The following is a 23808-nucleotide window of genomic DNA, read 5'->3' on the forward strand; positions in this document are numbered from 1 at the left end:
TCTTAGAAAAAGACTCTTGAGAGGTTGTTCCAGGAAGCACCAGAAAGGGACTGGGGAAGTGAAGTGGGAAAAGGACAGAAACCATGCAGAGAACATTATCAAGCCAGTTACTACTGTGGGTAACTGCAGCTTACTTCCTTCTGAAGGACGTTGGAGGTCAATATAGTTCATTGCAACTGAACATGAGAGAGCTGGGGCATTTATACACCATTTCCCTTCAGTTGTTAGTTGAAAGCTACATCCAGGGGACAATAATTCTCTAACACATCCATGGGTATGGCAGAGTGAGCTCAAGTTAGTAGAGGAAGCCCTCAGACATTGGGAAGTTGGGTTGTCAGCTCCTATAGTGGAAAGGTCCAAGGTGATCTGGGATCAAAAACATCTGTTCCTCTGCAAGAAAGAGTCACAGCTAAACGTTCCTAGTCAGACCAGAAGAAGGCAACTGTCACCAATGAAAAAACAAAGCCCCCTGAACTTCCCAACAATATTTATGATAACTCAGGTTTAAAGAAGCTTACCTAACTTCTTCCCCTATTTCTTTTTATCTCCCATTTGTTGCATATTTACTGTATGACAACCATTTTACTGCATAATTAATGCATGGCCTCACTTTATTCATTCAACAAGTTCATATATGAGTGCCTACTATATGTCAGATGCTGTTCTAGACACAGGAACAAGACAAACAAAGAAATCCTAACATTCATAGAAACTACTTCTGAGTGCTGTGTTTTCCAATAGGATCGCCAGCCACATGTGGCTACTGAGCATGTGAAATGTGGCTAGTGTGACTGAAAAACCAAATTTTAAATTTCATTTAATTTTAATTTATTTAAATTAAGAAGCAGTGCAGAGTTCCAGTCAAGATGGTGGAGTAGATGGAGGCTGTGTTCACCTCCTTCCATGAGCACATCAAAATTACAACTAAGTTATAGAACAATCAACCTGGAGAACCATCTAAAGACTAGCTGAACAGAAGTCCTATAACTAAGAATATAAAGAAGAAGCCACATCGAGACTGGTAGGAGGGGCAGAAATGTGAAATGGGCTGGCCCCAAACCCATTTCTGGTGATTGAGAATCCATAGGGCTATCTCAGCTGCACATGTCCCCACTGAAGAGTGAGGGGTCTCAACCTAATGCCAGGCTTCCCAGCCCAGAGCACCAGTGCTGGGAAGATAGGCCCATGAAATATCAGGTTGTGAAAATCAGTGGGATTCTGTCCGTCTAGGTTAGACACACGGCTACGTAAAACCCAGGTCCTCTTAAAGGACCCACACACAAACTCTTGCTTGCAGGCAGTCATCTTGGGCTCTGAAAAAGGGACAGTGGCTTGGGGGCTACCAGTGACATACAGGGAGAAACTGAGTTACGTGGCTTCAGGGTGATGACTGGAGGGATGGCAGCCATTGTCCCTGTATTGAGCCCACCACAACACATCCAAACCTGAATGCATTAGCCCGGAGAGTTCCACTAGCACCACCCTGGTGACTCCCTGTGACACTGCCTCACCCAACTCAAGTACTGCCTAAGGCTCTTTCAGTGGCTGAGGCTTATGGGCAGTCAACAGGTGGCAGTGGGTCTTGGGGTACTTTGTGCCTTTTGATGACCTGCCCAGGTCTGGTACTGGTGGAAGCTAGCCTCGGTTCTCAGTGTGGTCTCTTACACGAGCATACAGGCTTAGCATAGGTGTCTACCAACTACAATCACTTTGTAACTCCTAACAGTAAGCCCTAGGCTGTTCATAGGCAGTATCTGACATTGGCCTGCACCAGAACCAGCACACCTGGTGGCCAGCTTCAGACCACAACAGAGCACCACCCAATTAGCTCCACAAGTAGCCACCCCCAAAGGTTGTCTTGGCAGGCACCAGACCCTGCTGGGGCATATCCTACTCCATGAAGCCAGCCCCCAGAGAGCAGCTCATATGCTGTGGTCATGGCCAATCCTCACAGCCAGTGAGCCTGAAAGTCAATCCATCCACTGACATTTCAACAACAATCAAGGCTCAACTATAACAGGAGGGCACACACTCCACATAAGGGACCCTCCTGGAGTACCTGGCTCAGGTGAACAGAGAAACTGCACCACTGGGCCCCACAGGACACCTACTATGTAAGGCCATTCAGCCAAGACTGGGAGATGTAGCGGATCTAATACACAGAAGCAAACTCAGAGAGGCAGTCAAAAGGAGAAGACAAAAAACATGAAAGAAAAGGAAAAATTTCCAGAAAAAGAATTAAATAAAATTGAGGCAAGCAATCTATCAAACAGAGTTCAAGACATTGGTTATAAAGGTGGTCAAGAAACTTAGTGAGCACTTCCACGAAGAGATAGTAAACATAAAAATGGAAGTAGAAACTATAAAAAAGAACTAGTCAGAAATAAAGACTATAATAACTGAAATAAAAAAAAAAAAATAGACCAGAAGGAATCAACAGTAGATTAGATGAAACAGAGGGCTGAATCAACACTTTGGAAGACAAGGTAGCAGAAAACACCTAATTGGAACAGCAAAAGGAAAAAATAATAAAAAATATGAGTATAGTTTAAGGGACTATACTGGGATGATATCAGCGCAACAAGACTTGCATCATAGAGGTACCAGAAGGAGAAAAAAGAAAGGAAGGGATTGAGGACCTAGTTGAAGACATAATGATTGAAAACTTCCCTAACTGGCAAAGGAAACAGACATACAAGTCCAGGAAGTACGGAGAGTTCCAAACAAGATGAACTCAAAGCAGCCTACACCAAGACATATCAAAATTTAAATGGCAAATGTTAAAATAAAAGAGAAAATCTTAAAAGAAGAGAAAAGCAATTAGTTACCTACAAAGGAGGCCCCATAAGAATGTCAACTGATTTCTCAACAGAAAATTTTCAGGCCAGATGGGACTGGCTTGAAATATTCAATGGGTAATTCTCCACAGAAGACATGCAGATGGCCAAGAGACATATGAAAAGATGCTTAACATCACAAATCACCAGAGAAATGCACAGTAAAACCACAATGAGATACCACCTCACACCTGTGAGGATGGCTATCATCCATAAATCAACAAACAGCAAGTGGGATTCCAATTTCTGCCAGCACTTGCTGTTTGTTGGTGGGATTGTGGTTGGTGCAGCCATTATGGAAAACAGTATGGAAGTTCCTTAAAATAATTAAAAATAGAACTACCTTATGACTCAGCAATTCTACTTCTGGGTATATATCCAAATATATCCAAAACACTAATTCAAAAAGATATATGCATCCTTATATTCACTGCAGCATTATTTACAGTAGCCAAGATATGGATGCAACCTAAGTGCCCATCAATAGATGACTGTATAAAGAAGATATGGTACATATATACAACGGAATATTATTCGGCCATAAAATAGAATGAAATTTTACCATTTGTGACAACAAGGATGGACCTAGAGGGCATTATGCTAAGTGAAATAAGTCAGATAGAGAAAGACAAATACCATGTGATTTCACTTACATGCAAAAATCTAAAGAACAAAATTAATGACCAAACAAAACAGAAACAGACTCATAGATAGAACAGACTGAGAGTTGCCAGATAGGAGGGGGATTGGAGGGAGGTTGGATGAAAAAGGTGAAGGGATTAAGTATAAATTGGCAGTTACAAAATAGTTAATGGGGATATATAGTATAGGGAATATAGTAAATAATATTGTAATAACTATGTATGGTTCCAGGTGGGTAGTAGAATTATTGTGGGGTGGGAGGGCTACTTCATAAGTTAAAAAAAGTCTATGGTGTACACCTGAAGCTAATATAAAATAATATTGAATGTCAATTGTAATTGAAATTTTAAAAAAAGCAGCAGTGTAAAATATTTTTCCATTAAACTCAACTTTATTTTGTGGTAGGACTACATTTCACTTTCAGCACTGAAAACAGCACCTGAGTTGAGATGTGCTGTAAGTGCAAAATAGACACTGGATTTCAAAGGCTTAACTTTGGAAAAAAGAATATCAAACATCTCATTCATAATTATTTTACACTGATTGAAGTTTGAACTGGTTATATTTTGCTATATTGTTATACCAGTCTAGTGGTTTTGGTTTTTCAATAGCCCTGTGTGGTAAATGCCCCTATTTTGAAGTCGGGAAAAAGTGAGTCTCAGAGAGGCTCACTCACTCATCTGAGTGCTTCAACTAGAAAGCGCACCTGGCTCTCCATCAGGAACCTAACTGCAGAGTCGGAAACTATAATGGGTCCCTCTTCTGGTGGCTCATAGGCGGATCCCACTCTGGCTGTGATCACCTACGTGGGACTGAGCCTCTCTCTGCTGTGTCTCCTCCTGGCAGCCGTCACCTTCCTCGGGTGCCGACCCATCCAGAACACCAGCACCTCCCTCCACCTGCAGCTCTGCATCTGCCTCTTCCTGGCCCACCTGCTCTTCCTCACCGGGATTGATCAAACTGAGCCCGAGGTAGGCAATTTAACCAAAGTCCCTTGTTATCATAATCAAATCTATCATCTCATCTTGAGGAAAGATGGGGAGAGGGGCAATCATTACCTGGGGGAAAATGCAAGGGTCCCCGTTTCAGCTCTCCTCTAATTTTGACAAGACCCATATATTCTTTTTTTAAAAGATTGTTGACAGCGTTACAGATGTCCCTCAATCCCCCCCCCCCCCGCCCAGCCCCCGTCCTCCCAGCCCCTGCCCACCCCAGGCCTTCGCCACACTAAGGACACATACTTTCTGAGGGGCACTGAGTAAAGTGATTGAGAGTCGAACTGATGGTATTAGGCCAGTTTACAATAGTTTGTAACAAATGAACTCCGAAATGCTGTGGCTTATCACAAGAGTAGTTCCCTTTACCTGTATGTATCAGCAGAGGGTGAGCACACAGGTCTGAAGGGTGTCTGTCCTCTAACCTCAGGCTGATGGAGGTTCTTCTGTCTCCTGCACAGCTCCGAGGCCATCCTGGGTCCTTTCCATTTCAGCCAACTGGGAGAGAAAAGAGCGCGGCGAGTCCCATGAGGTCTATATGGGCCGCCTCGGGAAGTGGTACCTATCACTTCCTCTCACATTCCATTGGCTGGAACGCCATCACATGGTCACACCTACCTGCAAGGCATGCTGGGAAATGCATTCTCTGGCTGGGAAGTCCTTTCTTAGAGACAAATCTATATTCTAGAGTTGAGAGGTGGAGGGAGGCTTGCATGTTTGGGGCAGTGTCATTGCCACACAATCTGCACTTGTATCTCAGCTCTTCACCCTACTTGCTATATGGCCTTGTTGAAGTGACTTCCCCTTTTTAAACTTCCTCTCTAAAACAAGGGCATTATCATGGGGCTCTAGTAAGGACTTAGCAAGATAAAACATAGAGCCTGGATTAACCACTCAGAGAACAACACTAGCTTTTATTTTCGTCATGACCATGATCATCATCATATCATCACATCAAGGAAGAACTGGTAGCAGATGCTCTCCAACACTCCTTTTAACCCTAAAGACTATGATCTTGCCATCAGAAGGTTATGAAAGCTCCATTTTTTCCTTCCTAGAAGGCAGTACAGTGCTATGGTTAAGAGTAAGTATGGTCTCTGCAGACAGTTTGGGTTTCAAATACATTTTTTTGTTTTTACCAAATGTGATCTTGGGAGAGATTTCAACTTCTCTGGGCCTCAGTTTACTCATTTCAAAATGGGCAGAAGTTGGCCAACTACAGTGCTCAGGCCAATTCTGGCCACAGTCTGCTTTTTGTAAATAACATTTATTGGAACCTTGACTGCTGATGTCCAAGGGCTAAAGAAGATGGACATCTCAACTCATGAAGAGAGGGTGGATTCTCCCTTCTGGTACCTTTTTATTCTATTCAGGCTCTTCATGGATTGGATGATGCCCACCCTTATTGGTGAGGACAATCTTCTTTATTCATCTACTGATTCAAATGCTAACCTCTTCCAGAAACACCCTCACAAACACCCCCAAAATGTTTCATCAGCTATCTGAACATCCCTTAGCCAAGTCCAGCAGACACATAAAATTAATCATCACAGCCTTTCAAAGGACAAGAGCAATGGAGCATTTATTTACCAGCTCTCATCTGTCATGGATTTGAGGGCTGCCCCCATGCACTGGGCAGACTTCAATGGTCAATGAAAGCCCCCAGAAAATGTGTTGCCCCAGGCAAAGTGTCACAGGTATTGGAATTAAAGTTCCAGCCAGCACCCAGGAAATGATAAGTGCTGAGTATATACTCAGGTACAGACGACATTGGCATCACATTGCCAACTCTTCTCTGCCTTCCAGGTGCTGTGCTCCATCATCGCAGGCGTATTGCATTACCTCTACTTGGCCTCCTTTACCTGGATGCTCCTCGAAGGGCTGCACCTCTACCTCACTGTCAGGAACCTCAAGGTGGCCAACTACACCAGCGCAGGCAGATTCAAGAAGAGGTTCATGTACCCGTTAGGCTATGGGATTCCAGCTCTGATTGTGGCTGTGTCTGCAATAGTAGGACACAAAAATTATGGAACATACACTCAGTAAGTATAATGAGGGTGGCCAATACGTGATCTGAAATAAAAAAACATTGCTTTACGTTCCATTTTCCAATTGTGAATTTTACTTCAAACCAGTTCTTCCTTAAGCCTGAATTTTATTTTCTCCTGGAAATCCCTAGAGCTGTGGTTTTCAGCATCTTTGGGTAGTTCCCTTTGAGAATTTTGGTGAAATTCAGGGCCTGTTTCCCCAGACAAATGAACACAAAATTTTTAATACAACTTCATGAAATTTAGGGGCAAGATAGCAAACCCATGACTCCACATTAAAAACCTGTGGGTTTTATGTTCTGTAGGATTCTGAGAGAGTGGGTTGACTAGGTTGAGGTTCATCTTCACAATGTAAAGGATAACAACAATAACAACCACCTCTGAAGGCCTGTGCTGTGTCAGAGATAGTGCTTTCTAGCTGCAGAATCTAGTCTCTTCCTCCCATGAGGTTGGCATCATTTATCACATCATGCACGGGACATCTGGGCCTTAGTGCATCTAATCAACTTTCTCAAGGTCATATCTAAAAGAAAGTAAGTCAGAATTCCTAAGGCAGTGTTTTTAACAGCCATGCTTTGCTGCCTCACTAAAGAAGTTTGCAAAGCCTTGCAAAGATAGTTGAAGAAGTTAGTATTCTGGCAATGGCAGTGGGGCTTAGGTTAGGAGGTAGGTATGCGTGTGCTAAACCAACATGTAGGAGACTGGCCATCTTGAAGTCAGAGATGCCTTGTCTCCAGCTTGATCCCTGTGTCCTCCCAGAATGGTCCTGGAGATGGCAGGGTAGATCAGGAATTGGCAAAGTTTCTATAAAGGGCCAGATGGTAACTGTTTTGTGGTCTCTGTGGCAATGACTCAGCATTGCCCTTGTGGTGTGAAAGCAGCCAAATCATAGACAATATGTAAATGAATGGGTATGGCTGTGTTTGAATAAAACTTTATTTATAAAAATAAGAGGTGGACTGGATTTGGCCCGTGGGACATAGTTTGCAACCTTTGGAATGGAACTAAGAGTGGGAGTTTTTCTGACCACTGAGTGTTGGTGGTTGCTTGTTATTTTTGCCAGTTTCGCAGTGCCGGGTCCCCTTTCAGAATAAGCTATATTACCATTGCCAACATAAGCCATGACAGAATACAGAGTCTTTTGGTAGTTTTTATAATTCCAGTTAAATTATTATTTTTATTCTTGTTTTCCAGCTTTATTGAGATGTAATTGATATACAGACAGTTGCACATATTTAAAGATACATGTTAATGAGTTTGGACATATACATACACTGTGACACCATCACCACAATCAAGGTAACAAGCATATCCACACCTCCAAAAGTTTCCTGGTCACACCCAGAACATTGACATTGAAGCAATCTCTGATCTTGTTTATACTTCTCAAATTTTACTTGCATCCTTTTGTATATTTAGTTCTGTGCAATTTTATAACATGCATAGAGGTGTAATCACTACCAAATGGTTACATTCCATATGATTCTCATTATATAACACTCTTGAAATGAAAAAATTAGTTTTACTCTTTTTCTTATTGTAGTAATCATTATTATTAGGATACCTACATTTATTTAGCCTTAACTCTGCCAGGAACTGTATCTAAAAACTGTGTGCACATTACCTCATTTAATATTTCCTACAAGATCTATATGAGAAAACAATGGAAGAAATCAAAGAAAGCTCAAATAAATGGATAGTCCATGTTTATGGATAGCACGACTGCGTATTGTCAAGAAGTTAGTGCTTCTCAACTTGATCTGTAGGTTCAATGCATCCACAATAATAATCCAAGAAAATTATTTTGTGGACATTTGACAAACTGGTTCTGATGTTTATGTGGAGAGGCCTGGAATAGTTAACATAATGCTGAAGGAGAAGAACAAGTCACAGGATTGACTCCATCTGACTTCAAGACTTACTTGGTAGATAGCCACAGTAATCATTTAACTTTTTTCAATACTTCTGTTAACCCCACTTTACACCTGGGAAAACAGGCTCGAGGCATACAGCCTGTATCAGATGAAGACCCATGTCTGATTCGATCTAAAACTCAGGTCTGAACTAAACAGCTCCTGGCACTGCTCAGATCTTGCTACAGGAGCCTGAATTAAATCTCTTGTCTTCTGAGAAATAAACAGCAAATCCTTATCTTTCTCTCAACAGCTGCTGGCTCAAGCTTGATAAAGGGTTCATCTGGGCCTTCATGGGGCCAGTGGCCATCGTTGTCTTGGTAGGTGACCATTGACGGTTATTTATCGGTGTGCCTGCCCTGGGTTAGCCAAGCATAAAGGGGAAGTGAGATAAAGATAAGGAAATATAACCTAATGTGGTCAACTCTCCCTTACTGGAAATACTGGCTGAATGTGTGTTTCCCTGGCTTCTGCTGAGCTGACTGGTTGCTTTGATATAATATAACCCTCTACTGGGCATTCTTTTAAAAATTCTACATTCATTTATTCAACAAATATTTAGCAAGTTTCTACTCTGCATAGAGTAATGTGTTTTTCTGTTGGCCAGGAACTTTCCATTTACATCCAATGTTCTGGTATAAATATTAATAGCACTTTTTCACTTTCAAGGTGTCCTGGTTTGAATGATAAATTATATAGTCACTCTGATCAAGCACCAACTGCCACAGGTTATACACCCTGTGCTGTTTAGACCAGAGTGTGGGTCCATATCATCCTTATGAAGCCTGTATCTTTTGGGAAAAGATTCTTAGGTCCATCTCAAGTTGGGTTGCATGACATGGCCTCAAAAGAAAATTTCAAGTCAATTTTCCATGCTGTTTCTACAGATAAACGTGGTGTTCTACTTCCAAGTTCTGTGGATTTTGAGAAGCAAACTTTCCTCCCTCAATAAAGAAGTTTCCACTATTCAGGACACCAGGTAAGAAGGTAACAGAATCAGTGGTATCCAGATTTTCCTGGAGGAGAACCCTGCCTGGGAGAGAAAAAACCCATTCAAAAATGTGATGTAAAATTTCCTGGTACTAGGTAAAGAGTACATGAGGGACAACTTATGAATAAGGAAAAACTATAACTTTCAGGTGATTTCATGAACTCTCCCATCCCTTTATTCAATAAATATTCATTGGGTGCCTCATTTGTGTAGCTCATTCTTCATATAAAATTAACTCCAAAACTGTCAACTTTATCCTTTTGTCCCCAAGAGTCCACCCACCTTTGGATTGCATTCTCCTTGGGTGTAGAAACTCAATTCTCATTGGTGCTGACCTAGATTGTTAAAAATACTGATGACAACCACTAATATTAACTAGGAACTTGATAGATGCTGGGCATTTACCAAGATTAGTTCATTGAATGCTCATGACGCTCACCTCTCTGGTGGGCACTACTAAAATCCCCATTGATAAGAGGGACAAACTGTTCACCTTACCCAAGAGGAGGTAAGAACCTTGCATTGATGAGTCATGTGGACAAAACTTCAAGGAATTTCTTTCCAAGCTCCGACCCTGCCTTTGATCCCATGTACTTCTCAGACCAACCTAACATCTCAGCCTCAGTTTCTTTGATCCTGGAGGGTCTGAGTGTCACCCTTCTTCGTGTTTCTCCATACCTCTACACACACACACACACACACGCACGCACACACATTCACACACATTCACACATACGCACACACACTCACACACATCAACTTGCCTAGCCGTGGCCATCAACAAACCCATTCTAGGCATAATCTTTTGTTTGAAGAAATGTAACACTGTGTTATGTTCTGAAGTCATGATAGCTTCATCATCCACATTTCTCAATACACATTTCTAGAATGCACTTTCCACACATCTTCTAATAAGTCCAGGTACGAGACTTTGCAGGGAAGTCATTTCCAAGAGTGGGAGAAAGGGTTATTCTCAGAGGCAAAAATTGGAAACAGGGGTTCTGCCTCATCTTTAAGCTCCATACCTTGGTGGAAGCCACTTAACCACCCGCGGTTGTTATGAAATTTAAAGAAGGTGATGCACACAGAGCAGTGAGCACAGTGTGTCCCTGATAGATGGTGGTAATTATTACTCTTTCCTTTTCAGAGTCATGACATTTAAAGCCATTGCTCAGCTGTTTATCCTGGGCTGTTCTTGGGGCCTTGGTTTTTTAATGGTTGATGAAGTTGGGAAGACAATCGGATTAGTCATTGCCTACATGTTTACCATCATCAATGTCCTGCAGGGGTTTTTGCTCTTTGTGGTACACTGTCTGCTTAATCGCCAGGTAAAGCGAATTACCTTGTCTCTGAGCCTTATTAAATGGTTGTTCATTTCTTGTCCTTCTCTGACCTTTTATATTTTGAGGTTGCCTTGATTCTCAAGGAAGAAGGTTGAGATGCTGCTTGGGTTTGCCATGTGCTCTGGATTTCATTTAGCCTCCTAACATTGATCATTTGAGCATATCTCTTAAGAACATGCATTCATCTGCTCAGGAGGTCATAACAAAATAACAGAGGCCATGTGGCTTAGACAACAGAAATTTACCTTCTTACAATTCTGGAGGCTGGAATTCTCAGATCAGGGTGCCACTAGGGTCAGGTTCTGGTGAGAGCCATCTTCTTGGCTTGCATACAGCTGCTTTCTTGCTATGTTTTCACTTGGACGAGAGACCGAGAGAGAGCTTTCATGCTTCTTTTTATAAGGACACTAAATCTATTGGATCAGGGCTGTACCCTTATGACCTGGTTTAACCTTAATTACTTCCATAAAGGCCACATCTCCAAATACGGTCACATTGTTGGGCTAGAGCTTTAACATAAGAATTTGGGGGGTAGGGGGAAGGACACAAACCAGTTCATAGTAGAGCATGTTATCAGTCAGGACAAGGTAGATTATAGTGCAAAAACAAATAACTCCCCTCCCCAAATTCAGTGGCTTAACAACAATGGGTAAGATTTATTTCTTGCTCATGCTACATAGCCACATGAGCTACACGGTCTTCATTTGAGGATGTAGAACATCAGTGTTTCCATGGCAAAGGGAAAGGTGTAGTGTAGCTTAGCTCTCTCTCATTGGCCAAAGCAAGTCACATGGCCAAACCTGAATTCACCAGAGAGAGGATGAATAATTCTCCTGGAGTCAGGTGCACTACAAGGAGAGTACTAGAATATTTGGCAAAATCTACCATAAACTCAGAGAGACTTCAGCTTTAATCCCAGTTTTTCCACTGAGTGGGCTGCTTTGTGACATTGGGCAGGCTGCTTCCCTCTCTGAACCTTGATTTTCTCATCCAAAAATGTGGCAGTACCTCCTCACAGGGTTGATAATGAAATGAGATAATTCAATATCAGTCTCCTAGCACAGTCCTTGGCATACACCAAGTAGTTAGTGAAGAGCATTATTATAATTTTACCCTTTACAGAAGATTGGGAATGGCTTTCCTGGCTTTTTTCCTTTGCTAGTGAGTGAAACTACCAGTAATTAAGATGCAAGTGACAAAAAGACATTTTAACACTTCATTAATTCCCCTTTCATCTGTTAATGCCTTCTTAATGCTTGTACTTCTTACACACAGAAGAAGTAAAATACAACTTAAGTGCTTTGGTAAATTAATGTTGAGTATGAAATATCCAGATGACTTTTTTATAACCTTTTGAGTAGGTTAAAGGAAGTTGTGGAGTCACAATGGGTGGCTTAGAATCAAGGCTCTGGAGTAGGAATGACAAGATTTTGAAAGCTGGTTATGTGACCTTAGGCAAGTCAACATACCTCCAAGAGCCTCAGTTTTTTCATCTTTAATGGGGGGTGGGTACAAGAAATACCTTACTGATTGGATTTATGTAGGGGTTAAGTGATATATTGTATATAAGTGCATTAAACATAGTTTCAATACATGGTGACCTTCATCATCATAATCACCACCATTGTTACCTTTATTGTCATCATTATTGTCACCATCATCACCATTTAATCATCACCATTGTCATCATCTGCACCATGATCACCACCACCACCCTTACCTCTGCTACAATCATTACTGTCATCACCATCACCGCCATCATGACCATATTTACTTTCATTATTATTATTTGTAAATATATCTTTATTGATTTCAGAGAGAGGAAAGGAGAGGGAGAGAGAGAGATAGAAACATCAATGATGAGAGAGTCATTGATCGAGCCCACAACCCAGGCATGTGCCCTGACCGGGAATCGAACCCCAATCGCCTGGATCCTAGGTCGATGCTCAACCGCTGAGCCACGCCCGGCCAGGCTACTTTCATTATTACTACCATCGTCCTCATAATCACCATCTTCATCACCGCCTTCATTATTGTCATCATTACCCTCCTCCTCATCATTGCCATCATCACAGCCATCATCACCTTTATCACCATCACCATCATGACTTTCATTATCATGACAGTCATATATAGAGTCCTTATGGTGCTTGATATTTAGTAAACACCTTTTCTACAACTGAGGAAGTAAAACTTAAATAAAAAAATCAATATGACCATGGCCAAGATTACACAGAAAACCAATGAAAGAGCTGTAGAGAGCAGGGCTTGGCATTTATATCTTTAGTCTCCTATTTTAGGGCCCTTTCTTCTGAACCAAGCTCTGGATATAACACAAGCCTCTATATTCCCCAAACTTCCAGGTGCGAATGGAATACAAGAAATGGTTTAGCGGGATGCAGAAAGGGGTTGAAACCGAACACACTGAGGTCTCTCCCTCTTCTATCCACACCAGAATGGTAAGACCAGCTTCTCTGCAGCGCTGTGTACTTGTCTGAACCCAACATCTTGTGCTACCATGAACATCCTGGTTCCTTGATCTGAAAGAAAATATAAATTGCATTAGGTTCTTGTATTATGAAGCTGAAGTTTCTGGTTTTGAAGACTCAAACTAGAAAAGCTATTCTTCCTTTCTCTCTCTTCCCTCCCTCCCTTCATTCCCTTTCCAATTCTCTACATAGAAGCCAGAGTAGCAGTGAAATATGCAAATCAGATTATTTTACTCCCCTACTTAAAACTCTGGCTTCTCATCACATTTAGAATCAAATTGAACCTCCTATCCTCACTTAAAATGGGCCCAACACCTCTACTCAGCTGTGTTGGCTCCTTTTCAGTTCCCTGAACTTCCCAGGCTCATCCCTGCCTCAGGGCCTTTGTACCAGCTGTTTCCTCCCACCCTTTCCTCTCATCCTGCCAGGTTGTCTCATTAATGTTCACACTCCAGCTGAAATGTCACCTCCTCAGAGAAGTTTTCCCTAACCACTCATTCTATGATAGTCTCACTCTCTGTCACTACATTCTACTTTAATTCTCTGCATAACTATCTCATTATATATGGTATTTATTTTAAAGACATCAAAGTGTTTGCTTTTGGTCAGTCTTCACCCTCTCTAAATTTCATGGTTTGGGCTACTATTGTTTTCTTTTTGCCTGGAGCAATGCCTGGCTCTTGGGCTTCATTTGTTGAGTGTCTAAATTTCCCTTTTTAAGATGAGGAAACTGAAACTGGGAAAGCTCAGATGGTTTACTTAGAGCTACTCAGCCAGTTAGAGAAGTTCTAACACAGGTCTGGTTTCCTGCAAAAGTTGACAACTTTCCTTGGTTGTCACCAGAATTGTTGTTACTTCTGATGAACAACTATTGGGACCAGATGTTTTTAGAACACGCAGTTTCACATCAAGGATAATTCTGCTATGCGGCTACTGACTGTTGTAACAATACCCTATTTTCACAATATATGCCGCTGGTCACCCTTTGGCTGAACTCATCAATGGTCAAAGGATATGTCAGTCTGAACTGTGTAAATGAACTGTCTCAACACACATGGTCACCAAAAATATGTCACATTGGAATCCACAGCATAGATTCTGGGGCTCGCCAGATCTGAATTTAAATCTTGATTCTTTCAGGTTCTGACTGGTAGACACTGGGCAAGTAGCTCAACCTCTCTGAGCCTCAACATTGAAATGTCTGATTGGTTCAGGACAAAAACAATGTACACAAAAGCACTTTATGCTAAACCATGTCAACATTACTTTTTATTAATTCTAAATGATCAAGAGTCAACTATATCTAAGAGCTCGACAATGATTATAATCCCTTATCTTTGAACAACCCTTTACATTCCAAAAAGCACACATTCAACCTTAAAATCTTCATTAATCATCTGTAGCTTTTAAGTCATTCATCACTGTTGTGTTAAAACGGAGCCAAAGCACCTGGGTTCAAACCACAACTGTTCTACTTCCAGGCTCTGTGACCTTACACAAGCCACTTAATGTCTCTGTGCCTCAGTTTCTTCATCTGTAAAATGGAAATAATAGTATCTATCTTATAAAAATTAAATGAGGTCATATGTGTTAAGTGCTTAGAATGCTACCCGGCACACAGCAAACACTTCAAAGGTTTGTGAAAAGATGAAATAAATAAAAAGGCCATCTACGCTGGTGCGTGTGCAGGAAGCTGTGGAGTCAGATAGCAGGGCCTCTTTATTCAGCTTTGGACCTTCGAGGTGCCAGCTTGCCAGCCCCAGGCATGCTAGACTTTTAGTTAATTTCTGAGGAGTTAATATCTTTTCAGCTGTTTATCCATATTATCTGCCCCAGTAGGAGGAACCAAGGAAGTCACCAGAATTCATTCACGGAAGAGACACTGCGTCTGACCAACTATGGCCTAGGGCTCAACTTGCAACTGATTTTTGGCAAAGAACAGAAGACTGAGCCGCTTTTGGATGGCACCCTACTGTGGTCACATATGGATTGGACAAATGCCATCGCCTGTATCTTTCCTATGAAAATGAGCCTTGCCTCCTCCTGTTTTGGCTTCTGTCACCGCAGACAGAAAGGGGCACGTGGGAGAATTCTTAGACTGGGATCCAGAATGTATGTCACGTGCAATTAAGTGCTCAACGGATCCTTTTTAATGACGAGGGAAATGAGTGGATTTTCTTCTTCCAGCTGTTGCCACCTTGCCCGAGACTAATTGGCTGGCACCTGGGTTCAGCTCACACTCACTCTCTGGTTTCTCTGTTGCTTTACATGCTTCCAAAGATCTTACATTGCTCAACATCTGCAAAATTCAATATGTAATTCCCATATGAATAAATATTAAAAAGTGGGTTGCATTCTAGGAGTGCGGAAACACCCCCTCCCCCCATCCCCGCTTAGCTCTGCATTGTCACTGGGAAGGTGACGGGGACTTTCCGGTTTTCTTTCCCTGATGACTGTTTTGAATCCATCCTGGTTAAAGAAAATCTTGTTTTCTTAGTGCTATCTTGAGCATGTTCTGAAACAGCATGCTGTATCTCAGTGGTGGTTTGGCCTTATTTTTACCCTTTCTAATTTGTTTTCCAAGGTTATTGAATTTTAGGTGTATTTTTCAGTACTAGAATTAGTAAGTGGATGAATGACTTTGTTACCCAACATTTTAAAAATAATTTTAAATTATAACAGTAAATGTTAAAATAGCCAAGAGTCACCATAATCCATTTGAAGAGCTTTTGTGTGTGGGTTTTAGGTCGCGGACAAAGGATTGTGACCCTTTTCTGCTCAGCCAGCTCAATGTCTCCTCCACGTGGCAGTGATGTAATCAGAGGTTATAATTCACTCCACCTGCTGGCTTTGAAATTGTGTGATTCCCCTTGAAAAGGTGAAATTTAGGGAGGCTCACGTGGCTTTTAAAAAATGTTTTTATTGATTTTAGAGAGAGGGGAAAGGAGAGAGAGAAAGAAACAATGACTGGCTGCCTCCTGCATGCCCCCTGAGGACTGAGGCAGAAACTGGGGCATGTGCCCTGAGCAGGAATTGAACCGATGACTTTTCGGTGCATGGGGCGATGCTCGACCAACTGAGCCACACCAGCCAGGGCTCATGTGTTTTTTTATGTCATGCAACTTCAAATTTACATGAATAAAACTAGCATAAAATACACCTTTTTCAGGAGGATACTTTGGCACTAACCAAATTAACTATGTGCATAATCCGTTCATTAAAAAATTCCATTGCTCTGAATTTATCCCAGGGATATCGTGATAAGTATGATTTATAAATACAGGGTGACCTGACATATAAATTCAGGGTGATGTGATGTAATCTATCACCCTGGCTTATTGGCTGTGATGGGTTAGATGGAAGAAAAGGAGCATTTTGTACGCAAGCATGAGACTATAAACCTGTAAATACATTTACAAGTTCACTAGGCTGCCACACCCAAAGAGAAGACAAGCCAGCAGGGCTTATTCTTGCCAGCCACCAAACTCTGGAAAACAACTTTAGTGTCCCTGAGTCTCTCCGGAGGGTGCTGGACCATTGCATGGGTGCCACGGGGTCCCTGGACACCCTTCACCACTGAGGAGAAAGACCATCCATGAGCAAAGGTTTGCTTTGATGCAACATTTGGCAGTAAACAGTAGCTACAGGCCAAGAAAGACTAACCACATGCTGGGGTTAAGGCAGCCCAGGGCTTTTGTTAGCTCTCATTGCCACTGAACGGATCAGTTTCTGATTGTTTCTTAACTTGTTGAATAAATGTGTGTGTGGCAAGCAACAAGTGGCAGAGTTTTCTTAATTGCCTCTTCAGATTGGCAATTTTGAGCGGGCTCTTGGCTGTCAGCCATCCCCAAATCTCTCATGTAAAATAACTGCTGTTTGGTTTGAACAAGTCAGATGCAATCACAGTAGTTCACCAGCATGGTGATACCCCAGTTTCCATTCTACTGTTTCTATTTCATTATCATCATGGAAACAAGGTGTCGATCCATCAGGACCGTTTCACTAATTGATGATATATCCATAGAATGTAATAAGTAATATGCAGTTAAGTTTTTAAAATGAGGCATATTTTCATGTCCTCTTATAAAAAGACCTCCAAAATGTATGGGTCATATGAAAAAACCATGTGCGGTTCAGTGAGTATAGTATATGACAAATAACACACTCTGCTAGTGGATGGCCCCTATTTTTTTTAAATCAGAAACTCAGACGGGAACCATTCTCTCGGGCTCTTTAGGGGATGGGGTGAGACAATGTGCTCTGAGGCCTGGGTCCCCTGGGCGCAGCCAGGAGAGAGTAGTCCCAGGCCAGGGCCCTGGCCACATGCGGTCTCTTTCTCTGAGGCTCCCCCGCTTCCCAAATCCAGCTGTGCTTCTGAGGCTCTGATCCTCACCTCCACCACCTCCTCCCCACCTCCCTACTCAAGCGGAGAAACACATGCGGCCTTCCCAGCCCCTCCCTGCCCAGGGAGATCCTTCCAGGCCAGCACTTCTTGTCCACAGTTTTTGGCTCCGTAGGAGGCCCTGGAGCAGCCCTCACTGTCCCTCTCTCAGGAATGACTCCTGGCTAGGTGGTGCACGTGGCTTGATCTGGCTGTGGGCGGCAGCAGATAATTACAAGGAGAGAATAATTGCTTCTGGCAGTGCCAGCAGCCCACTTTGGTGGATGAGACAGAGAAGGGTCAGATGCTGAGGCAGGCCTCCCAAGGCAGGTCACAGCAGGGGACAGGGGCCAAGGTTGTCAGGAAGGGCCACCAAAGCAGGGCCTCCCACACCTCAAGGTCCTAGCAGGGGTCCTGAGTGACAGGAGCCTCGTTCCTAGACCCTCCAGAAGACACGGCTCACGGGCGCTCATTACTGCCAGGTGAGTGTGCGCATCCAGGTTCCCCACTTGGCCTTTACTGACCTCTAAGCGGTGAGGTTCTCTTAGTGATGGAGTGGTGGATGGAGTTCCAGCTCCCTGTCAGGGCTCCAGTGACACCTCAATGGTAGGAACAGTACTGAGACAGGCTGAGCCTCTCTTAAACAAATGGGAATGCTGGTCACTTTTTTTTTACCCTCTCCTAGATAAGTTTAAAGCTTCTTTTTAGGCACTCCCAAAAGAGCTCCACTCTGAGCATGCACTAGTTGACACCTGCTGGGGAAGGCAAAGGGTTCCTGGAAAGCAGAGCTCCCCTCAGCGCATGCATGCGCGGTAGATCCGTCCCAGGGCGGAACCTGAGAAGCAAAAAACAAAACCAAACCACCTGGGAACCTCAAAAGCAAAGAGCTCAGCCTGTGAGGGGGTCAGGATACTAGCTAGCTCCCAGTGGGAACCTATTAAGCAAAGAAATCTAGCCGGGCCCCATCTAGCCCTGCCTTGTAGCGTTGCAGTGGTGGGGGTCATGCTTCTGAACAGAGAGCAGCAGCAGGGCCTCAGGTCTTGGGGCCATGGGCTTTCTGCAGTGAGCTCAAATGGGGCAACGTGACCACTGTCCATTGTCCTGTTCGCCAGAGGCTTTGGGACTCCTTGAACTGAACTATGGACCTGGAGCTGATGGGGAATCTTGGAGCTGTGCATCTCACTCTTATGGGGAGTGAGCCCAGCAGGTATAGCCTGCTGGATATCTCCTTCCCAGAAGGGATGTGACCTGGGGGTGTTGGGGAGACCCAGCCAGTCTGAGGGACAGGTGATATCCCCTGTCTCTACCCTGTCACGATGGAGAACTGCTCAGCATGGTAGCAGAGCCTGTGCCCCTGTGCCAGTGAAACAGGATGGGCACCATGGGGAGGAGGTGCTGTGCTGAGTCCTTTCCTCTGGCTGCCAGGACAGTGCCAGCAAGCTTGGGGACGTGTATTACTTTGACTGTACTTGGAGATGTTGCTGCTCTGCTTTGGCAAGGTACTTGGGCCCCTGCCAGACCCGGGGTGGCGGGCCCTCCAATGTGGGAGTCAGGGAGATGGGGCCAGCATCTGTGAGATGATGTTTCACCAAGTGGCCACCTTTGGGACCAGGCCTAGAAAGAAATCTTACCATGGAGGGTTGGGGTAGGGAGGCAAGCTGGCTATGGCTGCCTGTCCCAGGGACCACTCGGCTAGCTGGGTGGGAGCCCCTGCTGGGTGAACACAGGCTCCCTGCCTTTGGTAGGGGCAGCCCCACCAGGGCCCAGTCTTGGGACCTGATCTGTGAGGCTCTGCTGCTGAAGGGGTATTAAGCACCAGCCTCTGATCTCAGCCAGGTCCCTGGGACCTGGTCTTGCCTTGACCCTTGCCCACATCTAGACAGTGAAGGGAAAACAAGGCAGCCATGAGCCAACCTCCCCAAACCCATAGGGAAAGGAGGTATTAGCCCCTCTCCCCTGAGGCATAAAGTGAGGCTCGGCTATGGGTGAAGATGTGTGTGGGGGGGGAAGGGGGTTCACCCTGGGCCTCTGTGTTCCCAGGCCATTGTGGAGGAGCAGATGGTCTTGCAGCTGGTGGCCAATGTCCTCATCAGCCGGTACGGCATGACGGCTGTGCGGGCTCGGGCTAGCTGCTTCGTGGGAGCAGGGCTCGGGGCTGTGACCATGAGGCGAGCCCCCCGACCCTGCTCCCACCTGGTCCCCACACAGGAAGCCTCCCACTGGCTTTGTCCTGCTGTGCTTTAATGAGGCCTGGTGGTGGGGGGCGGGGGGCGTTGGATGGCATGGAGGAGTCCCAGGTGGGAGGGGCTGGGCAAGTTGTGGTCCCAGAGAGGGTGGAGCACAAGGTCCATGCAGCCGCTGGCCTGGATGCTGGTGGGTTCGTGGAGTTGTGGCTGTGGCCTGTGGTGAGCACTGCCAGCTCCCATGGGAGGCTCCTTGTTGCTCAGGACACAGGGTCACTCTCTTTTGTCTTTTTCATCTTCCTACCTGATGGAAAAGGGTGGGTTAGTGACAGGGTCCCAAACCTAGTGCCCTCCCCCGTCTGTCCTCACCCTGCTGGAGGGGGTGAGTGTGGTCACCGAGTGCCTGCTGTGTACTTGGTCTTTACATGCATTTGTTAGAGTAGGGAGCTAGGTGTTAATAAAGGGAACAAAGGGAACCAGGCGTTACTGAGCATAATAAACTAGAGAGATGAGCTGGATTGGATATGAGCCCGCTTTACTAGGAAATTGCAGCATTCATAGGCTCCCGAGGGGACCGCGGCATTGCTCTGCCAAGGGGATTAACACTCCTCCCTCCCCTGTGTAGAGAGAAAGGACCTGCTTTCCAATCTCCTGGGGTACAACCAGCCATTATTTGGGATTACTGAGGGAAAGATAAAACAATAAAGGGGGAGGTAAGCACATGCCAGGGGGAGCCCAGATGGTGCAGGGGAGGTGCTGCTGCTATGAGGCATTGGCAGTAGGGACTAAGATCGACAGTAAGGGGCGGACCTAGACTGGGAACAGGACCGGATTGGGAAAGGAACACAGAACTCTGGAAGACCTAGGAAACAGGTTAGGGGGAGGACCCATGAGAGGCCTGGGAAAGACTGGGAAGTTGATTGGTTAGTTTGAAAGGGCACCTAGTCCTTCCAAAGCCCAAGGTAATATAATCGAAACTTGACAAAGCTCTCTCTCTTTCTCTCTCTCTCTTTTTTGTCTGGTGACACATGCTTGCCCCATGTGCTTGCACAGCAGCCACAGCAACCATGCAGCCACCTAGGGCCTGCAGAAGACCATGTGGGCTCCAAGCTTGGGCCTGGGCACAGCACTAACTGAAGCGCAGCCAGGAACAGAAGCTAAACTAGCCGGATGGGGACAGGGACAGAACTGGACTAAACCAATGGCACAGAATTTCTGGACACTGGTCTTTGTTCTGGGCTTGATGTAGATAAGGCTGGACTTTCCCCACAGTGGGACAGATGGAGATGAGACATCGGGAACCTGGGGGCAGTAATTTATTTCAACCCCAATAAATCTTACCACTGAACCTCATCCTCCCATGTGTGGGTCCCTGGACTCCATTTCCACCAGCAACACATTGACCCACAAGAATTATGATGCCCCTTTCACAGAGGAGGAAACTGAGGCTCAGAGATATTGAGTATTTTGCTTTTGGCTCAGGGCTGGAATTAGAACCTAAGACTGGTGACTTCTGAGCCAGGCCTCTTGTTCCCAGACAAGCTGCCCAGTAGTTCTTTGGAGTTCAGAGGTCAGTCACCAGCGAGGGGGAACCCTATGGCCCAGAGATCTCAGCATTCTCTCTGACGTTGATTCTGGCAGGTTCTGTTGGCCAAGATCTTCTGCACGGAAGCTTATTCCCAGAATCTCTCCACCTTATCTCAGCTGAACAAGTGTGAGTAGGGTTGCGTGGGGGAAGGAGGAGAGGGGCTGATTCTAGGCGGCTGTTGGCAGTGAGCTGTTTCTGGACCCTGTCAATCTCCTAGGGCCTGCTGGCTGCTCACAAACTTCTGCCTTGAGCGAGGGCTGGGTAAGACCTCTGCTGACCTGCAGACAAGAGCTGTGCCAGAGGTGGAGGCCCTGCTGGCATCTGCCCAGGGAAGGTTCACAAAGGAAGGAGGCAGCCTCTGCCTTTGCAGCCCTGCACTGCAGTGGAAACAGAGCTGCCCTTCTTGCAGATGTCCCAGGCTGCTGCCCTAGACCATGCGGGAACTTTGCTGGGCTGCTCCGTTTGTCTGGAATGCCCTTCCTCTTCCATAGCCATGTGGCCATGTCCTAGAATGTGCAACTTGAATTCTTCTTCTGACCCGTACAGCCCTGCAGAGCCCAGCCCTGCTGCCGGGAGGTTGTGGAGAAGGACAGTTAGTTATTCTGTGTAGCTCCTGGCTCTGGATGCTGGCCAGGCGCCCTCCAGGGTGCTGACTGACTGTTGATGTGCTTGGGGAGTGAGGAGATGGTTTCTCCTGCAGTAGGCTCAAATCGCAGAGCAGCCTTTTATTGACCAAGTGCCTTCTCTGCATCCCTAATTCTGCATGATCTGGAGTTTTTAGGGATTAACAAGATGAGCCCTTTGTTAGCCTCTATCTACAGCCCAGAATCCCTTCCTGGGGGCCTGGGGGGTGGGGTCTGTGGCCACCCACAGGCTGACTGTTGGAAAAAATGTTCCAACAATATTTCTATGATCACAATGCAGAAAGATCACCCATGGTCTCCTTTTCCTTCCCAGGTTCTCCAGAATATCTAGATGAACAGATGAAGAAAATGTCCCCAGCAGGTTCTAGAGAGTGGAGCAAATGTCTGTGCCCTGCTGCCACCAGCCCCCAGGCCACAGCCTGTTGCTGGACAGTTCTCACATATTCCTGACAGTACAGAACGTGGGGTTATTCCAAGCTGAACTATTTCTTCCTGGTTTTCACCTGGCCTGAGGGAGCCTCCTCCAGGCTTTGGCCTGTGGGCACTCCTGCCTGCCATGTCCCCAGGTTCTGAACACAGAGAGAGAATGAAATCCTGAGACCTGGGATTTGATGCTGCTAGTTTAGGACACTTCACAGTGGACACTGGGGTTTGTGCCACTGCCTGCGTGGCATGAGGCTTTGGGGGGTACCTGTTTTGGGCATGGACAGCCATTTCTACCAGACCACACATGCCCAAAGAAACAGCTGGAAAGCTGTGTGTCATTCACTTAAGGAGCAAAATGCACTTAAAACACGTAGCAGGAACCATTTAACAAAGAAGAATATAAAGTGACAGAGTGACCTGGCCAGGTGTGGCTCAGCGGTTGAACATCAACCTAGGATCCAGGAGGTCACGGTTTGATTCCCCGTCAGGGCACATGCCGGGGTTGCGGGCTCGATCCCCAGTCGGGGGTGTGCTGGAGGCAGCGGATCGATGACTCTCTCATTGATGTTTCTATCTCTCTCTCCCTCTCCTTTCCTCTTTCTGAAATCAATAAAGATATATTTTAAAAAAGTTAAAAAATAAAGTGACAGTTTGTGTTTATCCTTCTAGTCATGATTTTACTCAGAACCAGCCCTTAATGGATGACAGCATGACCCTGAGAACCACCCTTTGGTGATGGCTCCCAGTCCCTCTGTCCTCACCGAGCGAGAAGAAGGCCCTGAAAGTTGAGGGGCAGGTGCCCAGTGCAGGCCATGGGGGTTAGGAGCCCTCGCTTTGATCCCTCCCAAGTGTAGGGTGGACAACCCCACTGCTTGGTATATGACAATATATGCTGCTTCCCACCTGGGCTTTTCTCTCTTGAGGTGAGGGACAAAAAGGTGTCTTTAGGTGGCGCTAACAGGCCTTTGCATTTTCCCAGGCGCCCTCTGCTGTTACTTGCTGGCTGTGCTGGCTCCCAGCTCGCTGGCTGGTTTCAAGCTTTGCTCGGTTCCTGAGTGGTTTGGGGCTCCCCCTAAACCTTGCTGCCAGAAAAACCACCTCTTTTTCTCTGAACGAACATTCTGGCTCTGTTAACCAACAAATTTGGGTTCTCTGTCAACCAATAAATGATTGTGAGGTCTTTATAAACAGAGGGATGGGAAGAAGGAAAAGAAAGCTCAGAGGGATTGATGCAGCAAGGCCCCAGTCTCCCCGCAGAGGGAGATGGCAGGGAGAGGGCAGGGAGAGGGCAGGGAGACGGCAGGGAGAGGGCAGGGAGAGGGCAGGGA

The 23808-nt window shown here is 45.2% G+C and overlaps 2 protein-coding genes across 2 annotated transcripts in view; one reads left to right on the top strand and one right to left on the bottom strand.

The window, feature by feature from the left end:
- Positions 1 to 17031, top strand: part of LOC308555716 (putative adhesion G protein-coupled receptor E4P) — a 45496-nt gene extending 28465 nt beyond the window's left edge. The window contains exons 11-17 of the mRNA XM_081134129.1: positions 4256 to 4450; positions 6281 to 6516; positions 8689 to 8755; positions 9323 to 9414; positions 10574 to 10754; positions 13133 to 13228; positions 15095 to 17031. Of these exons, the coding sequence (XP_080990255.1) occupies positions 4256 to 4450; positions 6281 to 6516; positions 8689 to 8755; positions 9323 to 9414; positions 10574 to 10754; positions 13133 to 13228; positions 15095 to 15097 (870 nt within the window). The 3' untranslated portion in view covers positions 15098 to 17031. The remainder of the gene's footprint in view (positions 1 to 4255; positions 4451 to 6280; positions 6517 to 8688; positions 8756 to 9322; positions 9415 to 10573; positions 10755 to 13132; positions 13229 to 15094) is intronic.
- A 2829-nt stretch (positions 17032 to 19860) lies between these two features.
- CFAP92 (cilia and flagella associated protein 92 (putative)) overlaps positions 19861 to 23808 on the bottom strand; it is a 33296-nt gene continuing 29348 nt past the window's right edge. Inside the window, exon 13 of the mRNA XM_081135453.1 lies at positions 19861 to 20126. Within this exon, the coding sequence (XP_080991579.1) occupies positions 20083 to 20126 (44 nt within the window). The 3' untranslated portion in view covers positions 19861 to 20082. The remainder of the gene's footprint in view (positions 20127 to 23808) is intronic.

This window comes from Miniopterus schreibersii, assembly GCF_964146895.1.
Source record: "Miniopterus schreibersii genome assembly, chromosome: 4".
Lineage (NCBI taxonomy): Eukaryota > Metazoa > Chordata > Mammalia > Chiroptera > Miniopteridae > Miniopterus > Miniopterus schreibersii.